Source organism: Larimichthys crocea, chromosome VIII (genome assembly GCF_000972845.2).
Source record: "Larimichthys crocea isolate SSNF chromosome VIII, L_crocea_2.0, whole genome shotgun sequence".
Classification (NCBI taxonomy): domain Eukaryota; kingdom Metazoa; phylum Chordata; class Actinopteri; family Sciaenidae; genus Larimichthys; species Larimichthys crocea.
In genome coordinates, this window is record NC_040018.1 from 162,649 (window position 1) to 183,601 (window position 20,953).

At 39.2% G+C, this 20,953-nt stretch overlaps 1 protein-coding gene across 4 annotated transcripts in view; it reads right to left on the minus strand.

The window, feature by feature from the left end:
• Positions 1-5,172: 5,172 nt before the first annotated feature.
• The window catches only part of pcdh9 (protocadherin 9), a 135,385-nt gene continuing 119,604 nt past the window's right edge, over positions 5,173-20,953 (minus strand). For 2 of the 4 annotated variants that reach the window (XM_027281705.1, XM_027281706.1), the window contains one exon: positions 5,173-5,495. In XM_027281705.1, coding sequence (XP_027137506.1) covers positions 5,283-5,495 — 213 coding nt within the window. In that variant the 3' untranslated portion in view covers positions 5,173-5,282. The remainder of the gene's footprint in view (positions 5,496-20,953) is intronic. The other 2 variants (XM_027281708.1, XM_027281707.1) reach the window with 1 other exon arrangement.

The window sequence follows — 20,953 nt, forward strand, 5'->3', positions numbered from 1 at the left end:
GATGGGGTTTCCTTTTCCTTTCCTTTGGTAAGAGTTTGACTATGTGTGTTGAACTGATGTTCAAGTCAGCCTGTGATAGACGGTGATAGACAGATGATTCATCCAATAACCTGCCAACTGCCTGCCCTTTTCGTGTTGTCTAATTTCTTGTTGTATAATGACCTCATGACTTAATTTGTAACTCTCCTCACTGTCTCCTGGGCCAATTCGAAAATGATTTTAAGATTATGTTGTTGTTTATAAGGTTTATAGATTATATTTCTGTTTGATCTGACCTGTGTGACTCGTAGGTGATCCGACACGGGGCTCTTGATTCTCTCACAGTCATAGATTTGAAGCTTAGACAGGAATATATATCTGTTCCTGACACTTCAACAACTCTCACAGTCTATTTCTGTTTGCCTTTGACTTTCCTTGTCAGTGTGTGTGTGTGTATTTGTCTATTTGTGATTGCGCGAGTAATCTTTTTGTCTCTGTGCTCTGTGTTTCTTGTCTGCAATGTTTTTTTTTTTTTAAATCATTCATATAGCACTTTGGTCAATAATGGCTGTTTTAAATGTTTTATAAATAAACATGACTTCCCCTATCTCACCCCACTCTCCTCTTTGGTTATTCTGGGCACTCTTCTGTCTATGTATTATTTCAGCTTCTTTGTAGTCTGGGGACTCTCATTCATGCACAACGAATCTGACAGACCCTCAACAGCCCAGTAATCAATTGCAATATGTTTTTTTTTTTTTTTTTCAAAAAATCTAACTGATTGACAGAATTATGTATCATCCCATATATGCATTCAATTGGTGAATATGTGACTTGGTTGTTTATTTGTTTCATTATGACTTCTATCTGTCGAGAATGACTTCACTCTATAATTGCAGTGGGACAAGCAGCGGTCCTATAAGATATTAAGCATGTGACTATTACTTTCCTCCTTACCATTTATTTGATTTAGATTTTAATGGTGTGACCAAATAAAGATGGAAACTTCAATTTCAAGTCAATATTGTGTGCATGCACTCAGTAAGACACAAGGTAAAGTTAGAGAAAACTATGATAACGAATAAACATTAGAGATGCTCCCGGGCTCTGTTACCTAAAAGCACCTTAAGGTGTAAACCTATCTTGTAAATCTCTGTGCATTTTCTGTTGTTTTTTTTTTTTGTTGTTGTTTTTTTTTTTACTGACTCACAGAAAGCATCTTAGGATCAACAACTGCAATGCAACATCTTTTGTTTTAAGTCTTTGGGCTCCATTTTTATGTATGCAACTCAGCGTTGTACAAGAAAACTATGCATGTTCTTGAAGGTATTTCCACAACTGTGCTGTTTTGGTATCTTGGTGACTTCATACTAGCTCTGAAACCAAGAACATTTACAGTATTACCATATGCTTTAGGTCTTTGCTTTACACTGGTCATTCTCTTTTGGCCTTGTAGTACAATCATTCATTATATCTATTGGGAGCTACTAATGAAGTGTGCAATGTCTTTCTTTCTTCTACTTTACATAGTGTTTGATGCAGCACCAACTTTTTGGATCAGCAAGATATTTTCTTTGCCATAACAGAGACAGCAATTGATGACTTAATCAAAATGATGACCGCAAGCTACTGGATTTTGGAACATTCATTTACTGTATATCTATTGTTTCTGCTCCTTCCGTTATTATTTTAATCCCATCCATCCATTTCTTTGTCATTTCTATCTGCTTATCCTTTTATTTATCTCAGTTCACTGTATTGATGTTGTCTGGTTAATGTCATCTAGACATCCAAGTCTAATATGCTGATTTGATTTGAAATGGCTTCACCAGGTTTGCCCCGTGAAACTTGCCGGGCTGGAGGCTGTCACTGCTGACTTTAAATCAGTCAGCTCTTTCATGATGTACTCGTGCTGATGATTACAAGTGCATTAAATGCATCTACCGTGCCATTTGTTTCGTTTATGCTTCGTATTTGATGTATTTTTAATATCTGACATGGTTTATGCAGAATTTAATACAGCAACATATTTTAAATCAATGTGTCCTTCTTGTCAGCACCATGAACAATGAACATTAAGAACCTCTTAACAGCCCTGTACATGCACTCGCTTGTAAGAGCTGTTTGGGGAATTGTGTGTAAAAATTTAAGAGCTTTTGTAAAAATGGTCTTAGAAAACACTCTTAACCTTTAAAATCAATCACTACTGGGAAACAGGTCCCTCTATGGTCTTTCACTCCCCTGAAACCACAGTTACTCACATACTTCTCACACGTTTTACTAGTTTCTTTCTCTCTTCACAAAAGAAATACCATGATGATGTCTGTAATTGTCCCTCATTACCATCCATCTGTTATTGTTATTTTCTCCACTCTCATGTTTAACTTGACTTTTTTGTTTTTGTTTTGTTTACAAACTTCATTGTTTTCATAGGGGTAAAGCTTCAGGGATATCTTGAAGTCACACAAAAAAATGTTTGTGCTCTACTTCATCAAAAATAAATAAATAAATATATAAATACTGTTAGACATCAGACTTTCACAACTCCCACACTGTGTATGTTTCCTTAGTTCAGATGAAAGCCACAACCTACGCAGAAGTCTAACCACTTTCCTGTATTACATAAAGGATAATTACAGTAGTAAGTTCACTTTTTTTTTAATGGGCTAAGGACCAAGATCCAGCAATTCATTTGGTTTAACCCTGATCACTTTATCAGTTTAGATACAAACTGCCATGAATTTGACTCAATGTGACTTGTGTACACATTGTTAATGTTAATATGGTCTTGATTTATCATCACTTCTTTTACCTCACCATCAACACACTTCTGTTTTGTTTGAACAGCAAAACCAACTTATTATTTAGCTAATTATTTATTATGGATTAGAATATTCCCGTTTAGATGTCTCTAAATGTCAACTGTGTGTCATGACACAAACATCAATTGCCTTATCATCAGGAGGATTACACACTGCTCACTCTCATCTGAAGGCGACGTTAATCTGTCCGCTATGTGAATCCCACTGCTGCTCGCAACTAAGAAAAGAACCCTTAAACTAAATATTTATTTTTCAGTATACTGCATAAAAATGAGGGCAGAAGATGGTGTTTTGAAAAGTCTTAAACTGGGTGAAGAAAGAGTAATAGATATCATTGTAAAAAAAAAACCTTGACCAAAGCACCTACTTGTCAACAATGTTGCACTAAACAAGGTTGTTTTTTAATAGTGTTAAAAGATAATTTACACCTCAGCTTAAAACATAATAGTGTCAGATATCTTCCAGGTACTGGTTGTCTTGAAAGATACACTTAGTAGTGAAAGAGTGTCTGACAGAGACGTGCTCAAAATGTGAGACCACTACTCTGTATACTATACACATAGCCTTACCTTTTTATGCAAACATATCTGCATTTTTAAAAAGTCAGAGAAACCATTCAGAACATGTCTGCATCTCACATTATATTAGAATCTTATATAAGTAAAATCTGTTTACTTTTACATGCAACACTGATGCATGCCTGAGCTGAGTCTACATACGGTATATCTAAATGTACTGCAATAAATTAAAGCCTTTTAATACTCTAATCTGTCATTTGTAGTAACTCATGCATTTGGTCATGCATTTTATGACACATCACATTCACTGCATAATTCCTTTCTGACATGTGTATTTCATTTGCATATGTCAGTTTAACATATTGAATAAATGTCTGACATGCCATGAAATACAGTGTGCATATCAACAGCGCTGGCCAATAATTGAGGTTTTCTGTGTAATTACGGCTTTTATGTATTGTCTTCTTGTTAGCTTTAATCGCTCGTCTGTACATTTTTGAAATTGCAAGAAAATGATAAACTCTGTGTCTCCTGAAATTCATGTTCATGCACAATTTATTTATGTAGCTACATTGAATTAGCACTCGTATAAGATAATCTGAGTCACACTGGGCAGTCAAGAAAAAAAGAAAAAAAAAAAGACCAGAAAATCGACTCAGCAAAAAATGTATTTTTTATCACTTGCATTCTTCGTCCTTGTCAACACCCAGATTATTTTTAAAAGGTTGCTGTTGACTCATAAGTATAAAATAAATCTCTGTCTCTAGTGTCAAAAACACATGCTTTGTAATTAAAATCCTATGACTTTTCACTGTAGTATAAGGATGTTCCACTACTTCCTGCCTTAGAAAAAAAAAAAGCAATCCAGGCAACATGTTTAACATCATCTATTCGTACACATGACAGTTACAGTATAAATGCTTGTAGACAGAGGTGGGATAAAAACACAGGCATATGAGACACTTCACACATTTCTTCCCATGCTCCCCATGAACCAAATTTAAGATGGATTTTCCCTTGCAACAACGCTAGCCAGCTAGTTACAACTGCACGTGGCTGAGTCAGGTGCAGCTCTATTCATTTGTGAGGACAGTGAGTCAGTAGGCCTGCACGTTACTCACTGACTACATCTGCCAACTGTGTGTGCATCTGCTAAGTTAGAGTGTATGAAATCAGACGGTTTACTCACAGCACTTGTATTTATGTGCTGCTGGCTGCTCCACCCTCAGCAGGCAAGCTGGCATCAACCTTGGGGCGATGCGCTTGATCTTCGCGCACGCCTCACCTCTTAATGATAAAATGAGAAAACTGGGTCGGAGATGTACATTCCCACCAGAAATAGTGGGAAGTTAACATCTTCAGCTGAGCACCAAGACTTCCAACTGGGAAATCATCTCTAAATAAATCAAATGAGTTTCACAAATAGGTGAGGAGCCTATGGGAGGCCCAGGTTTGCTCCTGGGAGGAATGAACAAGTCTGGATGATTAACTGAGAAATGAATGACCCGCTCGTGTATCCACTAGAAACCTACTTGAGCAATCAAATGACTCTAAATTAAATGATATTTGGCATGTTGAGGTTTTTACTGATTGATCTTTACTGATGTTGTTTTCTATAACTATTTATTGTTTCTGTTTAAGGACTTAAAAAGTCAGTCCCCGAAGCAAAATCTGAAACATCGTCTTCATTTTCTTTAACCTGCAAGCACGTTTAGATCTCACTGTCTTCTATACAATGAACAGAAAATCAAAAGAGCCGTATTGTATTTGAAAGGAAAGATGCGATTACACACAATGTCGCACTAAACTGGTTCAATTCGAACACTTTGCAGCTGTTCGTAAGTGTCTACCGTGGTGTTTTATCATACAGCAAAGGGAAGAAGAAGAGACACAGAGAGAGAAATCCAAAGAAGCCAACCATGCATACAAATTAAAAAGAAATAGTAGTATGCCATGAGACATTTTACAACTCACCAGAGTTGGGATCGGAGTTGCCATCAGCTTCAGTCCTCTTATCAGGGGAGGCCTGCTCGTAGAAGTCATCCTGCGCCTGCACCAGAGGGAGAGGTTGTGTGAGGAGGGAGCCACTGCCTACAGGCTCGTGGTCCCCCAGACCGCTGTCACTGCAGCTCTCCTGGGAGCCATCCGGCAGGTGAAACGTGACGCGCCGCTGCGACTAGAACCAAGAGCACAAAACAGAGCCTCTGATGTTAGTGCTCTGCTCTGCCTGCTCATTTTTATTTATTTTTTTTAACCTATTCACAATATTATTTTGACACTGAGCTAAGCGAGCTTGTGGCTTGCTGTCTGACACACTTGAGTACTGATCAGTACTGCAGTGTGAGCAGCCTTAAGAGTTTGTCTGAACAATGTAAAAATAATTAGGCAAAGTACGGAAGGCACTGATGAATAGAAGGGCTCATTTCCAGTTTCAGAAGACAGAATAATCGGAGAATAGCAAGACTATTTTGACTTGGGCCCAGTTATTGATGGGAAGGGGAGTAACAAGTGGTAAATACAGTCACGTTTCACTGCACAATGACAACCAATCACATCATGCAAATTAAACATCATGCACTGTAACAAAATATCAGCAAGGTGAAAAGTGCAAAATTTGTGGGCTTTACATAAATACATAGTGTAATTAATGTCAGGCATAATTAATGAAGACCATGAAATTTTTAGATGTTGGTGGCAGTATCCTGTTCATCAGGACTGCTACAGTGATGTTTACAGCCAGAATGTTTAGTTTGTGTTGTCAGTTTGTTTTAGTGTTGGCAAAGTCAGAGTGGCCGGCACATTTAACAGAAGTCGCCCCCCAGGGTGTCCTTCTTCCCACTCGCACCAGGGAGAGAAATTTCTTAAGCCACAAGTGTTCCTGGGACATATCTTATAGCCCTTCTGTTGGAGAACACACGCATGAACACACCCAAACACACACACACAGCATCCTTAAAGCCATCCTGATTGAATTTCCAATTGTTAATTCCAAGTGTCTTTTCCCCTTGCTCTAATGACATTTTCCTCAGGCTTTTTCATAAGTCCAGACACAAGCCTCCAGCTAACCTTTCGTGAGCACAGAGAGGTCCCTGCCACATCCGTGGTGATGACAGACAGAGACGGGTTTTACAGTAATTATTGGCAAAAGCAAAGGTCACCCAATCTACAGTCTAATGCAAATGACCTCATTATATATTTTAGAACTGCTCCAAACGCATGCAACATTCAATTAACCAAAAAGAGGGAATAAAGAAAGGGGGAAAAAATGGGCTGGTAAGGGAGGTGGGGATGAGGGATTTGCACGCAGACCTAGGAGACTGTGGGAAAAACAAAAAGCTGGCTTCAGATTTAGATGCACGGTGTTTAATTTTCATGAGGGCTAGAAGACAGACAGACAGACAGACAGACAGACAGACAGACAGACAGACAGACAGAGATGTGATATCTCTCTATATATAAGAGAGAGAAAGAGAGAGAGAGAGAGTTTCTAATCGTCTGTAATATCTACAAAACTTGTCAGCTATAACAACCTCGGAGGAAGATGTCAATCCTCACATGCCCAGGAGTGTTGCAATGACACTCATAATGCTCGGCTGACAAAATGAAAATGAATTGATGACAAATGACAAGAAAGAATGTTTTACGAAATTCATGGCTGACAGCTATGCTACGTGTGAAAATGTGAAGAAAAAAAACTTAAGGTGGATTTAATTATGCATACTTAGCTTTGCCTTAGGCCAACTTAACTTGGTCTAAAAATGTAAATGTTAAATGTTTAAAACTTTCCCTCTTATAGACCATGCAATGCAAAAGAGACCATATCTGTGACATTTCTGGTGGATTATCAGAAATAAAACCATCTAAAATCTGGTATATTTTGTGAGAAATCCAAATATGGATTTGAACGATGCTTCACGCTTTTGCAGTCTCCAAGACAACTAAAAGTGCAGAATCAAGCACAATTAAATGCAAAGGTCTCGTAAAACAGTAGGAATTTGGATAAATGTCACCGTTAGTAATTATAAAGAGGCAAATGATCAGATGTGGCATTTCAAATGAAGATGACTAACAGGGGGGGGGGGCTAAAGTTTACAGATTAGGCAATGTAGTATCAGTTTCACTGGTGAGGGATGCTATGTCCGACAATTTAACAACATTTCGGAGAGAAAATGAGTCCAGTGAAACAGAAGGTGAGGCAAAATTTGACGTTTGGTGTATCTGCGCTTAATTAACAGTGCCTTCATACAGTATGTTTTTCTTCTTGCTGATGCCAAAGAAGTTGGCCTAAGGCAAGGTAGCCATCTATTTGTTGGCTGCCCTGAAAGTGTCAAGCTGGCAATACTGATACTGGCATCTTTTCGACTACCTTCTTCCAGAGTTAAACCGTATATCTTACAACAAAGTCAGTGAAAGTAGTACTCAAAGTGTATATGTTGTATTATTTTGAAGCTTATGGGATTTGGAGCAGCAGTCGTTTTTTGTTTTTTTTCCAAAAAGGATTACACGCACGTCAGTATAACATTAATTCATGAGAATACTCTGATTAATATATGGAGTGAATAAATACTAAAGGACATTCAGATCCAGTGACAGTGGGGAAATGATGGTTTTAGTGTCTGGACTGGTGGGGCTGGGGGAAATCTAAACGTGAAAATGAAATCTTGCTCATCACCCCCTATAAGATTTTATTTTGGATTCTGTTCAAAGTAGTTTAAAGTAAGAATATTTTGCATGCATACAAGCCAAAAGATTCAGACTTCTCTGATAAATATTTCACTATAACCTGTCTTGTTCTAAGCAAAATCATTCATAATTCATTGTTTATAATTCCACCATGAGCTGTAAATAAAAAGGTCCGCTTTTAAATTACATGCAGTGTCTACATCGGTGTGTGTTCTGTGGGTTGTCTGTGGGTGTTGCCTGTTTGAGTTCGTGCATGTGTTTATTTGTGGGTTTAAGCATGTTTGAAGATATTTGTATTTCTCTGTTGCTGACAGTCACTTGTGGTAACATTAGCATAAGACCGGCTTAAACTATCCCTGCTGCCAGTTTACAAGATATTATGGCTTATCTCGCCTGCTAACCCTTATTATCCGCTTGTTTTTATAATTTGCCTGACCAAACACACTCACTTTAACAAACACAAAGCAAATAGCAGCACTTTGCTGCTGGAAGGTTTAAATTCCAGCATGCCTGCATATTATCAAGAATAGTGTTTTGCCCTTGGGTCTTCATAGAAAGGACATACCATTAAGCAAACTTAAAATAAAATCTGACAGAAGAGAGTAAATGCCAACTATTTCAAGCAACATTGAAACTAACTTGCACACTAATGGAAAGTGTGAAAGTGGAGGGCTTTGGCTTCCAACAGATAAACCCAGCTCAATGTCTTCCCCCAAGTTCAAATGGGCAAACTGTGTGTAAGTATGAGTAATAAAATCATAATTATCGCTATAGGTTGTCAGAAAAGTGGATAATAAAATTAATTCGACTGAATCAAACTAAGATTGACTCATCACTTAAAGGAGCGGTGTGTAGGATTTAGTGGCACGTAGCAGTGAAAATGCAGATTGCAACCAAATGAATACTCTCCCATCCCTCACCCTCTCTTTCATGTATGTGCATGTAAGAAAAACTCACATTAAAAGCAAAAGGCCATATCTAGATCAGTGTTTGGTTTGTCTGTTCTAGGCTACTATAGAAAAATAGTGGTTCAACATGGCGGACTCCATGGAAAAGGACCTGGTCTAAGTGTAGCTATAAAGGGCTCATTTCAAGACAACAAAAACACAACGATTCTTATGTTCAGGTGGTTGGGTAATGGAAGCATACTAATGATATTATATTTAATTTCTGCCAATAAATACTCCTCATTACACACTGGACCTTTAACCAGATGGTAAAAGTAGCAGATAGCTAAGGCAGTTAGTGTCTGGCAAAGTCATATAGGAGTGTCTGTGACCATGATATGAAGCACTGCACTGTGCTACTGTGGCACTTCATGCAACACCTCTGTTGAAAATCACAATCAGTGCGTGAAATAAAGAATCACCGCACAGTAAAGACTCAATCCCATAGAACACAAAACTGATACAACTTTGATTTTATGTGACAGAAAACAAATAGGGATAGGGCTTAGGACTCTGAGCATGAGCTTTCCCTCTATCTGCTTCCCTGTCTTTCTCCTCCTGTGACCATATGGAGCACAGTGTGCAAGTCAAAAACAACTTCTGTGTTGTATTGTGTTCATTTGGGAACACAATACAACACTACATTTCTATCAGGCAGACATTTAATGAGAAGAAGCACACACTGAGCGGACGTGCATGTGCACACACACACACACGCACACACACAAAATAATGCAACCTCCTCACCCCCACAAATAATCTTATCTAACAGCAGTCTGACACCTGCAGTGAGAGAACACTTCCCACGAGTCCGTTCTCACAATCAGACCACTGAGGGAGATCAGTCAAGCAGGAAAACAAAACTCACAAAAAGATCTCTTTCTCCTTCTCTCCCTGCCCTGCACTCCCACTCGCTCCTCTTCCCTGAGAGACCAAAGGTGCTGTGCCATCTGCTGGCCACCTTGGAAAATACATTTTTCTTTATCAATAAAAGGCCACAAACGTGTTTGTCTTTTTTGTTCCACTGGTCATGTTAATTGATTTTCTTTCTCTCTCAGTCTGTCTCACAGCTTTGCACTGTACTTCAACAACTTCTGGAACAAACGAAAAAAATGACAAAGCTGAGTCTTATTTGATGTTATTAACCTTTAAATAAAATAATAAATGTCCTTTTTTTTTTTTGAAGGTACATTTCAGTGTCATACTCTATTCCCCACAGTTTACAGCCACAATCCTGACACGCCGCAACGTTCCACAAAACATCAAATCAAGTGAAACATGAGCAGGTGATAGAAGACATTGCTTCCTGTCAACATAACATTTGGATTTCCTTTGGGATCATCCATAAGTTGCATTACAATCGCAGCCAGGCAGGGCTCAGTTCTGATGACTAAACTAAAAAACAAGCTTTTCAAACAGCTTAAAAAAGATGAAAGATGTTGAGATAAAAAGAGTTCCCAAACTTGTTCCTCTAAGCAACACTTAAATGAAAAGTGACAAATAAATCACAATCTCCCCCTCTTTGATTCTGACTCTAATATTGACGTAGTCTGCTCTCACTGCCTCTCCAGAGTCTAAGTCTGCCGCCTTCTGCTTTTCATCATTAAATCATAGGCAGGCAGTTCTGAGAAACATCTGCATTCTGCCACATCTGCAATGAAGCCCGATCAGTCACTCTCTCGCTCTTTGGTTCACCACAAACACGCACACAAACACACACACACACAAAGACAAACACAAAGATACATAAATCTAAGTCACATCTGACCCATTTCCCAAATTGCAAGCTTGGAAAAGTGGACATGTGTGTGTGTGTGTATGTGTGTGTGTGTGTGTGTGTGTGTGTGTGTGTGTGTGTGTGTGTGTTGTGTCTAACAGTAGCGTGCTTTGTGTTAGTCATTTACAGAACATTTGCTTAGCATGTGATTATCAGCACAGTCCATCATTTTGACTCTTTCTGGGCTAAATGATCTTAAGCAGATTTATGGATGCAGTATACGGCATGCATGTTCATTTATTTATCCTTCAACCATTTATTGTCTAACACAGATAGGAGATATTTTTGGTGGCATTTCTCTCATTAAAAAACATAAATTCACATGTAGTCACACAGTGTGTATGTCTATCACCAGACTCACACTCTTACCTGTCATCTTTCACTGAAAACGGGGTGACAGATGCTGTGACAAGATCCCCCCTGCTGATGCCCTCAAAGTCCAATTTGTTTTCTTTTCAGATGTCTACACCTCCCTAATTAACTCCATTTCATCCCACTTCCATACATTAACATGTGCACCCCTGCCTGCTGTGTTCTGCTTATTATTTGTGTTTTAACCTAATTTGTGATAGTCACACTAGAGACGTCACGTTAAAATGACAGATGTGTGTGAAATGACACAGTATCACGCTGAAATAAAATGTATATTATTTAATCTGCAGCAAAATGGTATAAACACAACACTAACATATTATATTCCTACAAAAATGATACTGATAGCAGACACAAGTGCAATCTTCACTCCCCTTTTAGCTCAGTTTTGGTGTCCACCACAGACAGCCTTTAAATGCTCCACTAGGTCCACCAACTATTTGCGAATTTGTCTTCAATTTGATGTTGGACAGGTAGTGTACAGTGGGTTTATACAGAAAACATATGCCTACAGTGGCTTGGCAAGAGGGGAGACTGAACCAAAGCAGTACAGTTGTGGCCAGCAAAACCAAAATGTTTTGAAGAATACAGAGGACAGTCAACAACAGCATCCAACATGCAAACTTTGTGATTAAATTTTCAACTTTAGCAACTGCTGAAAAATACCAGCTATTCATAGCATCACAAACTGATACAAAATACTGCATACTAGACACAAGGTTGTTGAAATCCATTAGAAATGTTAAAAGTGCATGTAGTAGGCAAGCGCAAAAAATACGGGTCTGTACTTTATAGGGTACAAAGCTTGAGAAACCTTCTAGGGTTATCTTTGTCGACCTCAGAATAGTTTTCTGCTCTTAAGTATCTGAACTTAGGCCTAAACTGCAGCTAAGGGGTGGTGGTGTTGCTGGTTGAGCTAAACAAGTCTGACACCACAGGCTGCCTACAGCTGGGAACATGAAATGAATACATTGCCTAAGCATGCCTGTCTAATCTGTATATACGGTAGTTACAGCTCGCCTACACATGGGCAAATCTTTAAGGTTTTTTATGGCTGGTGTCCTCTACGTCAGTGACCAACATATATGGTTTTATATTTTAGGTTATAGTCTAGTAAAATGGCGCCAAAAATCTCCGAAACTAAATAGAATCTACCTGAACAAACTTTCTGAGAGGGATGAAATTTCATTTATAATTGATGTCATCTAACACCACCTGGGGCTACATCTGGACATCTTCGGCTCATACTCATTCGTTTTTTTTTTTCCCTCTCCACCCTGCAGTGACCCCTTTCCTTTTCTGGTGGATTTTGCCACCCTTTCCTTCTGCATCTCCCTCGCTCTCTTCATCCTCACTTTAGTGTGCTCTTAAATAACCTGACTTGGCTGAGTGAGAACAGTGAGACAGGAGTAGTTCAACCAGCTTCCCTCTGTGCCTTAAGCAGAGCTGAAGAAACCTGCGCAACTGCCACAGAGCATTAGCTACAAAGTTAACCACTACTGACTCACTCATCGGTTCTACCCTCCGCCGACATCCACAGCCATAAAATGAGAGACACAGCAATTCTTCTCTATGTGTGTCTCCTGCATCAGGATGAAGGATTTGACACTCAGAGACAGTTAACTACAGAGCAGAGCAGGCTAGGCCCTGAGCACTGAATGGAGAAGCTTGATGTGTTTATGAGTTACAGTGCATGTGATCTTCGTGCAGCTGAAGATAGTGTACACTGAAGTCACTGTTATGTGGCACTATACAGGGTGTTAGCTTTTATTCACACACTACCAATGCTTCCGAGGCATACCTCTGCGTCACTGCACTAATAAAACCAATTAGAAATATTAAAAGCTAATCAAAATAAATAAAATACATTCACGTTGCATTAAGAGCTACACATTTATTTGTGCTCACGCAAAACCAAAGCATAATCTCAGTGTGCTCGGCGATTCATAATAACCTACAACCCTATTAGCTGTCATGAAATCCTATTTGTGATTCCATTACACCAAACAGGTACAGAAGCGCACATTTGTTTAGTTGGATCTCTGTTTATCCTGTGGAAATAATAGCTATTTACACAGCCGTGATTATCCAGCTTTGAGAGATCAAATGTAAATCGATGCAGCAGGGAGGTCTGGTTGACTTTGGCAACTGGTGATCTAAATTTCTCTCTTTTTTATGGCATTCTCTCAGAAATAAAAGGATTGTGAGATTGTTTTTCGGTTGTTTCCAGAACAGCAAACAAAAAGATCTAGAAGATTTTATTTTTCTTTGTTTGTTTCTGTATACAGTAGCTTCTTAATGATAGCATAGATGAATTCCATTCATCATGCCCTGTCGACAGGGTAGTTATGGGTAATTTGCCGTTATGGCTATTGTTTAGTGCTCACTTGCTTTCAAGATTGTGGACTGTGTTGGCAAGAACAATTAACTGAAAAAGTAACCTAAATTTCTTAGATTATAATGTAAATATACATACATTATTGACTAATTATGTACAGAAGACATAATGTGAGTGGGGGACTTTCAGCTCTTCCAAAATCATTAAAAAACATTTTCTCTATATTCTTAATATATTATATATATATATATATATAATATATATCATATATATATATATATATATCCACACTTTCCATTCTGTGGTGTTTAGCCTTGTGAATAATATATTGGATCTAATTTATTTGGACGCTGAATAGAAACATGGTATTGAGGGTGTTAATCTAATAAATTTAGGTTGGAAATTTGCAACTAATGTAAAAGTTAACCTTCAAAAGCTTTTGCAATCTCTCATATTCCAAGAAAAAATACTAAATCCAACTGACTGGAAAATTAGTGAAGTGCTACAAAGTGCTAAAACCTAATGACATGGACACAACTAATTACTCTATGCTGCAGCCAAAAGATAATCTGTATGCTAGTAGCTGCTGTTTAAAGACAATGAAACAATGAAAGGCAATTTGGAACCAGCATTTTTACGTTGGAACAGAAATAAATTCAAAAGCTTTTGTTAAACCAGGTAAAATGTAGGACTATGAAACGAATCAGAGAAACAACAAGAACTGTTATTTAGGTGGTAAAAGGAGAAGGGCAAGTATTATCTATTTATATTGAATCACTTGACAAGACAACTTGTAACCACTCCCAAAAGCAGCAGATGTTTATGCCACTTGATAATGGAAAGAAAGTGATAACGCCAAGTGATGTTTGATGCTGAAGCACCATGGCAAGGTGTTGACAGTGCCATTAAATATCAATATCGACACCCTGCACTTACACTATGTGCCAGCCGTCATGCTGTCACATGGGCATTTACACCAGACATACTCTGCACTGCCTCACGTGCAAAATGCTGCTCATGACCTGAACTCGTTGTATGGCGAGGAATTAATTGTCCTAGTCAGTATTTGCAACATATTCTGGTAGTTACATATTTAAGGCAAATCCTGAGTCATGCATTCAAATGATGTAGTGTGAGTGCAGCCATTGATGGTACATGTTTTCGAGTAGTATAGTATAGTATAATATATTTATATAGTAATAATAGTACAAAAACTTAAAATCATGAGTATTTGTAAATTATATTAAATCTGAATTTTATTGCAACATATCACTGTTGTTGGCATTATTTATCAGTGAGAGAAAATTAATACCTGTAGATATCACACTAGATATATCTGACAAGTTGCTAACAACAGCTATGTTGTATGTATGCATGTGAAGTGTGTTATTTTTTTAGCAAGTATACTGGAAAACTGCATCTCGAATCTCTTGAGCACACCCTGAATGGTACAATGACAACCTGCAATAATGTGGTAAATTGGGAAAGAACTCAGTCTGGTACGCAGTTAAAGGAGGAATATGGTTACTGGTGGAGGCTGACCGAAGGTAAAGAAACTAACTCGGGCAAATAATGCCAGTACTGCTCAGCCTGCAAAATAACCATGTACTCTGTGTGCCCTCACCATGTATCCTGCAGGGTAAGCAGGATACTGGTGCTGTGGGTTTGTCTGATCGCTGGCTCCACAGAGGGGCACCACAGGTGGAACAGAGGGCAACGAACTGCGGAACATAAAGGACCCAAAAGAGCAAACGCATGCAAAAAGGGGGGAAAGGAGGGAAGACGGATGGCGGTCAGGTGGCTAGTGTCTCGCAGCGAAACGGGGGGAAACGGGGAGGAGTGGGTGGGGAAGGGTACACGACAACAGGACGAGGGGTAAAGGTGGGGTAGTAAATTGAGGGATTGGAGTTCTCAGGGTCCACGTAGAGAGCGAGCAGAGACGCGAGATATAGCTAGAGCGCGAGAGATATCTTGAGAGATAGTCTTCTCTAGATGCTACAGTGAAGTGGCGTTCCTTAGTGTGGCAACAAGTAGTAGGTCAGTGTGGCCCCTAAATATATATATTCTATATTCTATCGTATATCTCTCTCTAGATAGATTAGCTTATATCTCTTATCATCTCTATCTCTCCTATCTCTTCTCTATAATCTCTCTCCTCTCTATCTCGCTCTCTCTATCTCTCTCTCGTTTTTTTTCCCTTCCCTTCCCCCCCCGCTTGTGTTGGTGGGCTCTTCCCTTTCCGCTTCGCTTTTTGCTTTTGTGTGCCCTCTTCCTCTCTACTCCTTCCCCTGTGTGCCTCTTTCTTTGCCCGGCGCCTGCCCTGGGCACTTATCTGCTCTGAGCCCCTCTCCGTCCGCCTTGTCGGCCCCTATGCTCTGGCCCCCGCGCCCATTTCTCTTACTTTGACCTTCCCCCGCTCTCCGTTATGGTGGGGCCCTCCGCCCCGCTCTGCTTTCGCTTTGTCCCCCTCCTCCTTGGGGGCACCCCGTCTCACTGATCGTGCCCGAAGGATTTTGAATAGATACACCATAACCACTCCCAAGGGGGATATTTTTAGTATATCATCCTTCTGTTAAGTTCACTTCACATCATTACACACCATCGGTAGGAATAATTTAGGTAAGGTGAAACTCACCGTTTTTTTTCATGCGTGATGTTCGCAACAGAGATATCACAAGTACTTACTGAGTAAGATGGTAACTCAATACAATTAGCTCACCATCCTTCCTTTATAATTAGAATAAAATTTTGTTATTGGTTCGGATGTAAAACCAACAATATATTTCTGATGAGCATACTCAATCTGGTAAAATAAGGAAATCACACCCAGACCTTTTTCATTTGTTTTTGTTGCCAAGCAGCCAGCAATTTTCCCTCCAATCGTTTCTTGTGAAAGCAAGCGCCAGCATTAATGCATTAGCTGGATGTTGTCTCAGTGCATAATTTGTTTTTGTTTGTTTGTTGATGCCTCGCCGTCGTTTGCATTTTGGGAGATGTGGACAGAAAAGGAACATTTCTCTCTCTCTGTTTTTGTTTTCTCCACTGATGGAAACACATTGAGCTAAAATGTATACCAAAGCGACATATATGTTTATGTACAGTTAAAAGAGGGCCAATTTTAAGCCTGTGTATTCAGAGATGATTGTCTTTCTTTTTACCTATATTGTGAACATGCCGCAGGATGGAAAACTTCGATTTGAAACAAATCACAGCGAAACAACGGAGGACGAAAGAAAAAAAAACATGAGAGACAAAGATTAAAGAACTGAATATTAAGGACAAAAACATTTATTCGACTATGTGGGAGTCTGCAATCTCCATCATGATATTTTGTAGACCTATCTTTAGGTTTCAAACATGAAAAAATACCTTAGATACTGCCCACCTGATCACACACATGAATGAATCAGTTTTCTATAATTCTTGTTAACATTGCAGAAATACTTCAATGTACACAGTAGCTTTATGCAACGATAGCAGACTGTCTCATGAACGCAGAAGGTCAGAAGCATCCAGTGAGTCTAGAACGTCGATTCTGAGAGGCATGGAGCAAAAATAAAAATCTTAGACAGAAGACATGAAATAACATAGCAGCGGATACATTGACACGTATTGTACCTGCCCTTATATTATTTAGATAATAACCACCAGCGGTTGGCTTTGCATTGGTGATGCATCACATCTGTTTTTGATTAAGAAATAAATAAAAAGTCTGTCTGCTTCCTTCGATCTGACCTCTCTAGTTAACGTAGCAATAAAAAAAATAAAGCACTCAGAAACGTTGAAACAAAGACAACAATGACTGCCAAACTTTCACTCCATGATACAGTGTGTCTTGACCTGTTTTAGTATGTATTTGAACAACACAGTGACAGAAACAACAGTGACATGCCGCTGTGAAGATCCTCTTTTTGCTTTTGTACAATGCGTTTGAAATAATCTGATGTGCACAATCCAAACAGTATCTCATTTGGTAGGTTTTAATGCGAGTTGTGGAGGAAATGGCGAGCACTCTGGACATGTGTAGTGTAGTTTGCCTCTATCCATGGATGTTGTAGAAACATTGAATATCCAAGTACGGTGGCTTATAAATGGCAACAAACACTGCTGCTTAGCAAGGTTAAGAGAGTCTATTATCCACTGTGATCATAATTCAAACACATTCGTGTCACATGAGTATCACAACGACCCACAGTTCCAAACTTTTGTTACATGCTATAACATTTCTGACACACACATGGGCTGTGCCTGGGAATCTGGCTTATCCGTTGTCCAAAAGCCAGAAACAAAGCAAGCATAAGGTAAGACGTACAGCAGTTGCGCTTCACTAGTTTTCTCCACTTTTCGTATGTAATCCAAGGTCAGATGAGAGCCGAGGATGCAGTTACTGCTTGACATAACCGTGTCCAAAACTCCAAACAGAGGTAGATCCTGCCATAACCATTAAGCTGACTCCTCTCAATGAACGCAACGGGAGAACAATGTTGAAAACAGCAAAACAACTAAAATGACACCTCATATTTCCTCAAATGTGTTGAAACTAATTTTTCGAGAAATGTCTGTGGGTGCTCCATTTCTACAGCAATGTCAAAACCAAGAGGCCTTGGTTCAATCATTTAAAATTGGATTTTTGCTTCCTGGTTTGACAGTTGGGTCATAATACCACATTTTCCATGCTGGTGGTTCTTCCACTGAGCCAATTGTAAGATCTCCTGTAGAGACCAACTGTCTCTATTGTCAGTTCAGCTGAAGCCTCCCCAGCATTCTGACCAAGCTGCACAGGAGGGTCCCCTTAAATACTTGTACAGTGGGAGCAATGTTGACTTCTGTTATGTTCCAGTTAAAATATGGACACAACCTTAACACTTTAAAAGACCACTGCCCTCAACACTGGTGTTACCCGTATCAGTCACGACTGTGTGAAATGGATTAAAAACATTGCCCTGCATCCTAACTATCCGCAGCCCTTCTTTTCCTCTGTGCACTTCTTTTGTGACCTGCTCAGCCCAAAGCTTCTGTTAGTCTAAGTACAACAGCCTGGGCAAGACGCCCTGATTTCCCTCAGGGAGAAAAGACTCGTCTGTGATGACTGCCTTTTATCCAGTGTCAGGTCATTGCAGGTAGACTGATGTGTCAAACTACTGATCTTTCTTCGCCACCATCCTGGTGACATACTAACTCTTACAACCCTCTGAGTTTGAATTAATCTTCAGTTAATACCCTTTTAATAAAAAAAAAAAAAAAAAAATCCACTAGGGCCAAATGAAATGTTCTTCAGCACAAGCAGAAGCATGTTTCCATTTAACTCGTTGGGTGACCACAAGGCCAGCAGAGGGAACGCAGGCATATTGCAGTAATACCCAGTGTCAGTGAGGAGTTTTTGTAAATAGGATGACAGATCGTCTGTGTGCCAGCCTTGCTCCATCTTCTGTAGCCTTCGGGCTCAATAGCAGACATGTTACTGGGCCCGTTTTTGCCGGGTCAAGCGATGTCAGCTGAACAGGCCTGACTTGGGTTGTCTGTGTCACTAAAAAGTTATACATTACATATAATAAGTAAAGAATTCAATACATGTCAAAAAACTTCCCATTAACAAGAGAATAAAAGGAAAACTCTCTTTGACATCGGCCCAATAAACTATATTGCTACTGCACTAATTTTGTAAACATTTCATAAATGTTCACAACATTTAGACCATTTTTAAGAAGCATTATTATTTCTGGGAAGACTTTCCAAGCTTCTTAATCATAACTAATTATAGTTGATGCATGCCAGGCTTACAGTCTTATTTATAATAATATTTCAATCATGCTTGTTCAGGTTGTTTGGCTATTTCTTGGCAGCTAATTGAATAAAACTGAGCATGCTCATATTCTGAACACTCAGTGCTGGCTAAATGACCCATTGCTCGAACAAGTACGGCAAAAATGGATTATTCATAATTAATCCTCTGGGAACTGTAAACATAAATGTATTTGAGGGAATTTAAACAGTCTAGAAGCTGAATAGCACACAACTGCATTCCATTTGAGAGTGTCCAGGTAGTCACGTGTAGAAACCCTGTGTTGTGCAAAAAGTGAAAAAAACAGTACAAAACTGGAATTGTATACAAACTGTGGAGTTTCCGGGGCCACATCTTAAAATAGCATGGTTTTTCTCCCCCATTGTAACTGAAAAAGCTGATGAGTCCAATTTTTCTATCACAATTTTGGAAGGTGTTAATGGAACTCTGCAACAGGAATAATAGCACATCTAAGGAAAGGCAGCTACCAGCACTTATCCATAGTTAAAAATCACGAAATCAGATTGCTAGCGTGGCAAGAAAAAAAAAAACAGCATAGTCTGACAGCTTGAAAAGATCTCATATTCACTACATTTAACTGTATCACAAAGTACAAGAACCCATTTAAACCCTGTCACTTAATGCGAGAAGAAATCCCACATCAGAAGAAAGGTCAGATGCAGCTTTCTGGTTAAGGCTGCAGGCTTGTGTCACACACACCCTAATATGATAGGTGTCATTCCTTTCTCAGTTAATATTTTCAGTTTGGCACAAAAATGTGCTTTCCATTCATGGATATACACTCAAAATAATCTTTGCTGTTGAAGGATATCCGGTAGCAATAACTTATTACACATATATGTCTAAACTCCCCTTGCGAGAGAAGAAACAAGGATGTCTGAGAGTTACATAAGCTGTAACCACAAGCTCAGCTGTTTTTGTAAAATGGGTACCTCCATTCCCCTATCCATATAAAAGAAAGCTATAATGGCACAGGACTGAGAACAACTGGTATGTAAGTGTTTTGTAATTTGCATGTGCACACTTGGGGACCCCTCTCTTACAACCTGCCAAATTTACATATTCCAACTGGGACACAGCACTGCCGTCACATAAAAAGCGACTGTTTTTTGTATATTGGTTTTTCTCTCACCATCCCTTGTTACCAATTATGACAGAAGAGCAAGGGGAGAAGTAAAGACAATATTGTGTGAGAGGACAATGGGGATGACAGGCAGGACCCAGGAGAGAGAGGAAAAAAAAAAAAACACCGTAGGTTTAAAGTCGACAATATTAGTTTAAAGAGGGTCACAGCTGCAATATTCAAACAATTCATTCACAAGAGCCGACCCAATGGCTCACTGGCAGCGGGTTGTAAACAAAACTCATGATTCTACAGCCCTGTTTATCCCATGAATCTCAATAACCGTCTTGGCCTGAAGCCTTTTCCCAGCCTCCCCCACAAGTCCAGTGGCTTATCACATAAAACGATTATTGACTGCTTTGCAAGCCACCATTCATCCATCAGTGCAGTTTTACATATGGTAGCTCAAGTTCATTATATCATATCTAATTTAGTTAAGCTCAGTAGATTTCGGCTCGGTTTAAGCTAAATGATGGGCATGTATAAAAGGAGGCTACACCAGACATCTACATAGAGAATAAGAAATGGGCTAGCTCGACGACAAGGGCAGTTTTCTGACAAGAACATGATGCCGAGGGCGGTACTCTGGCT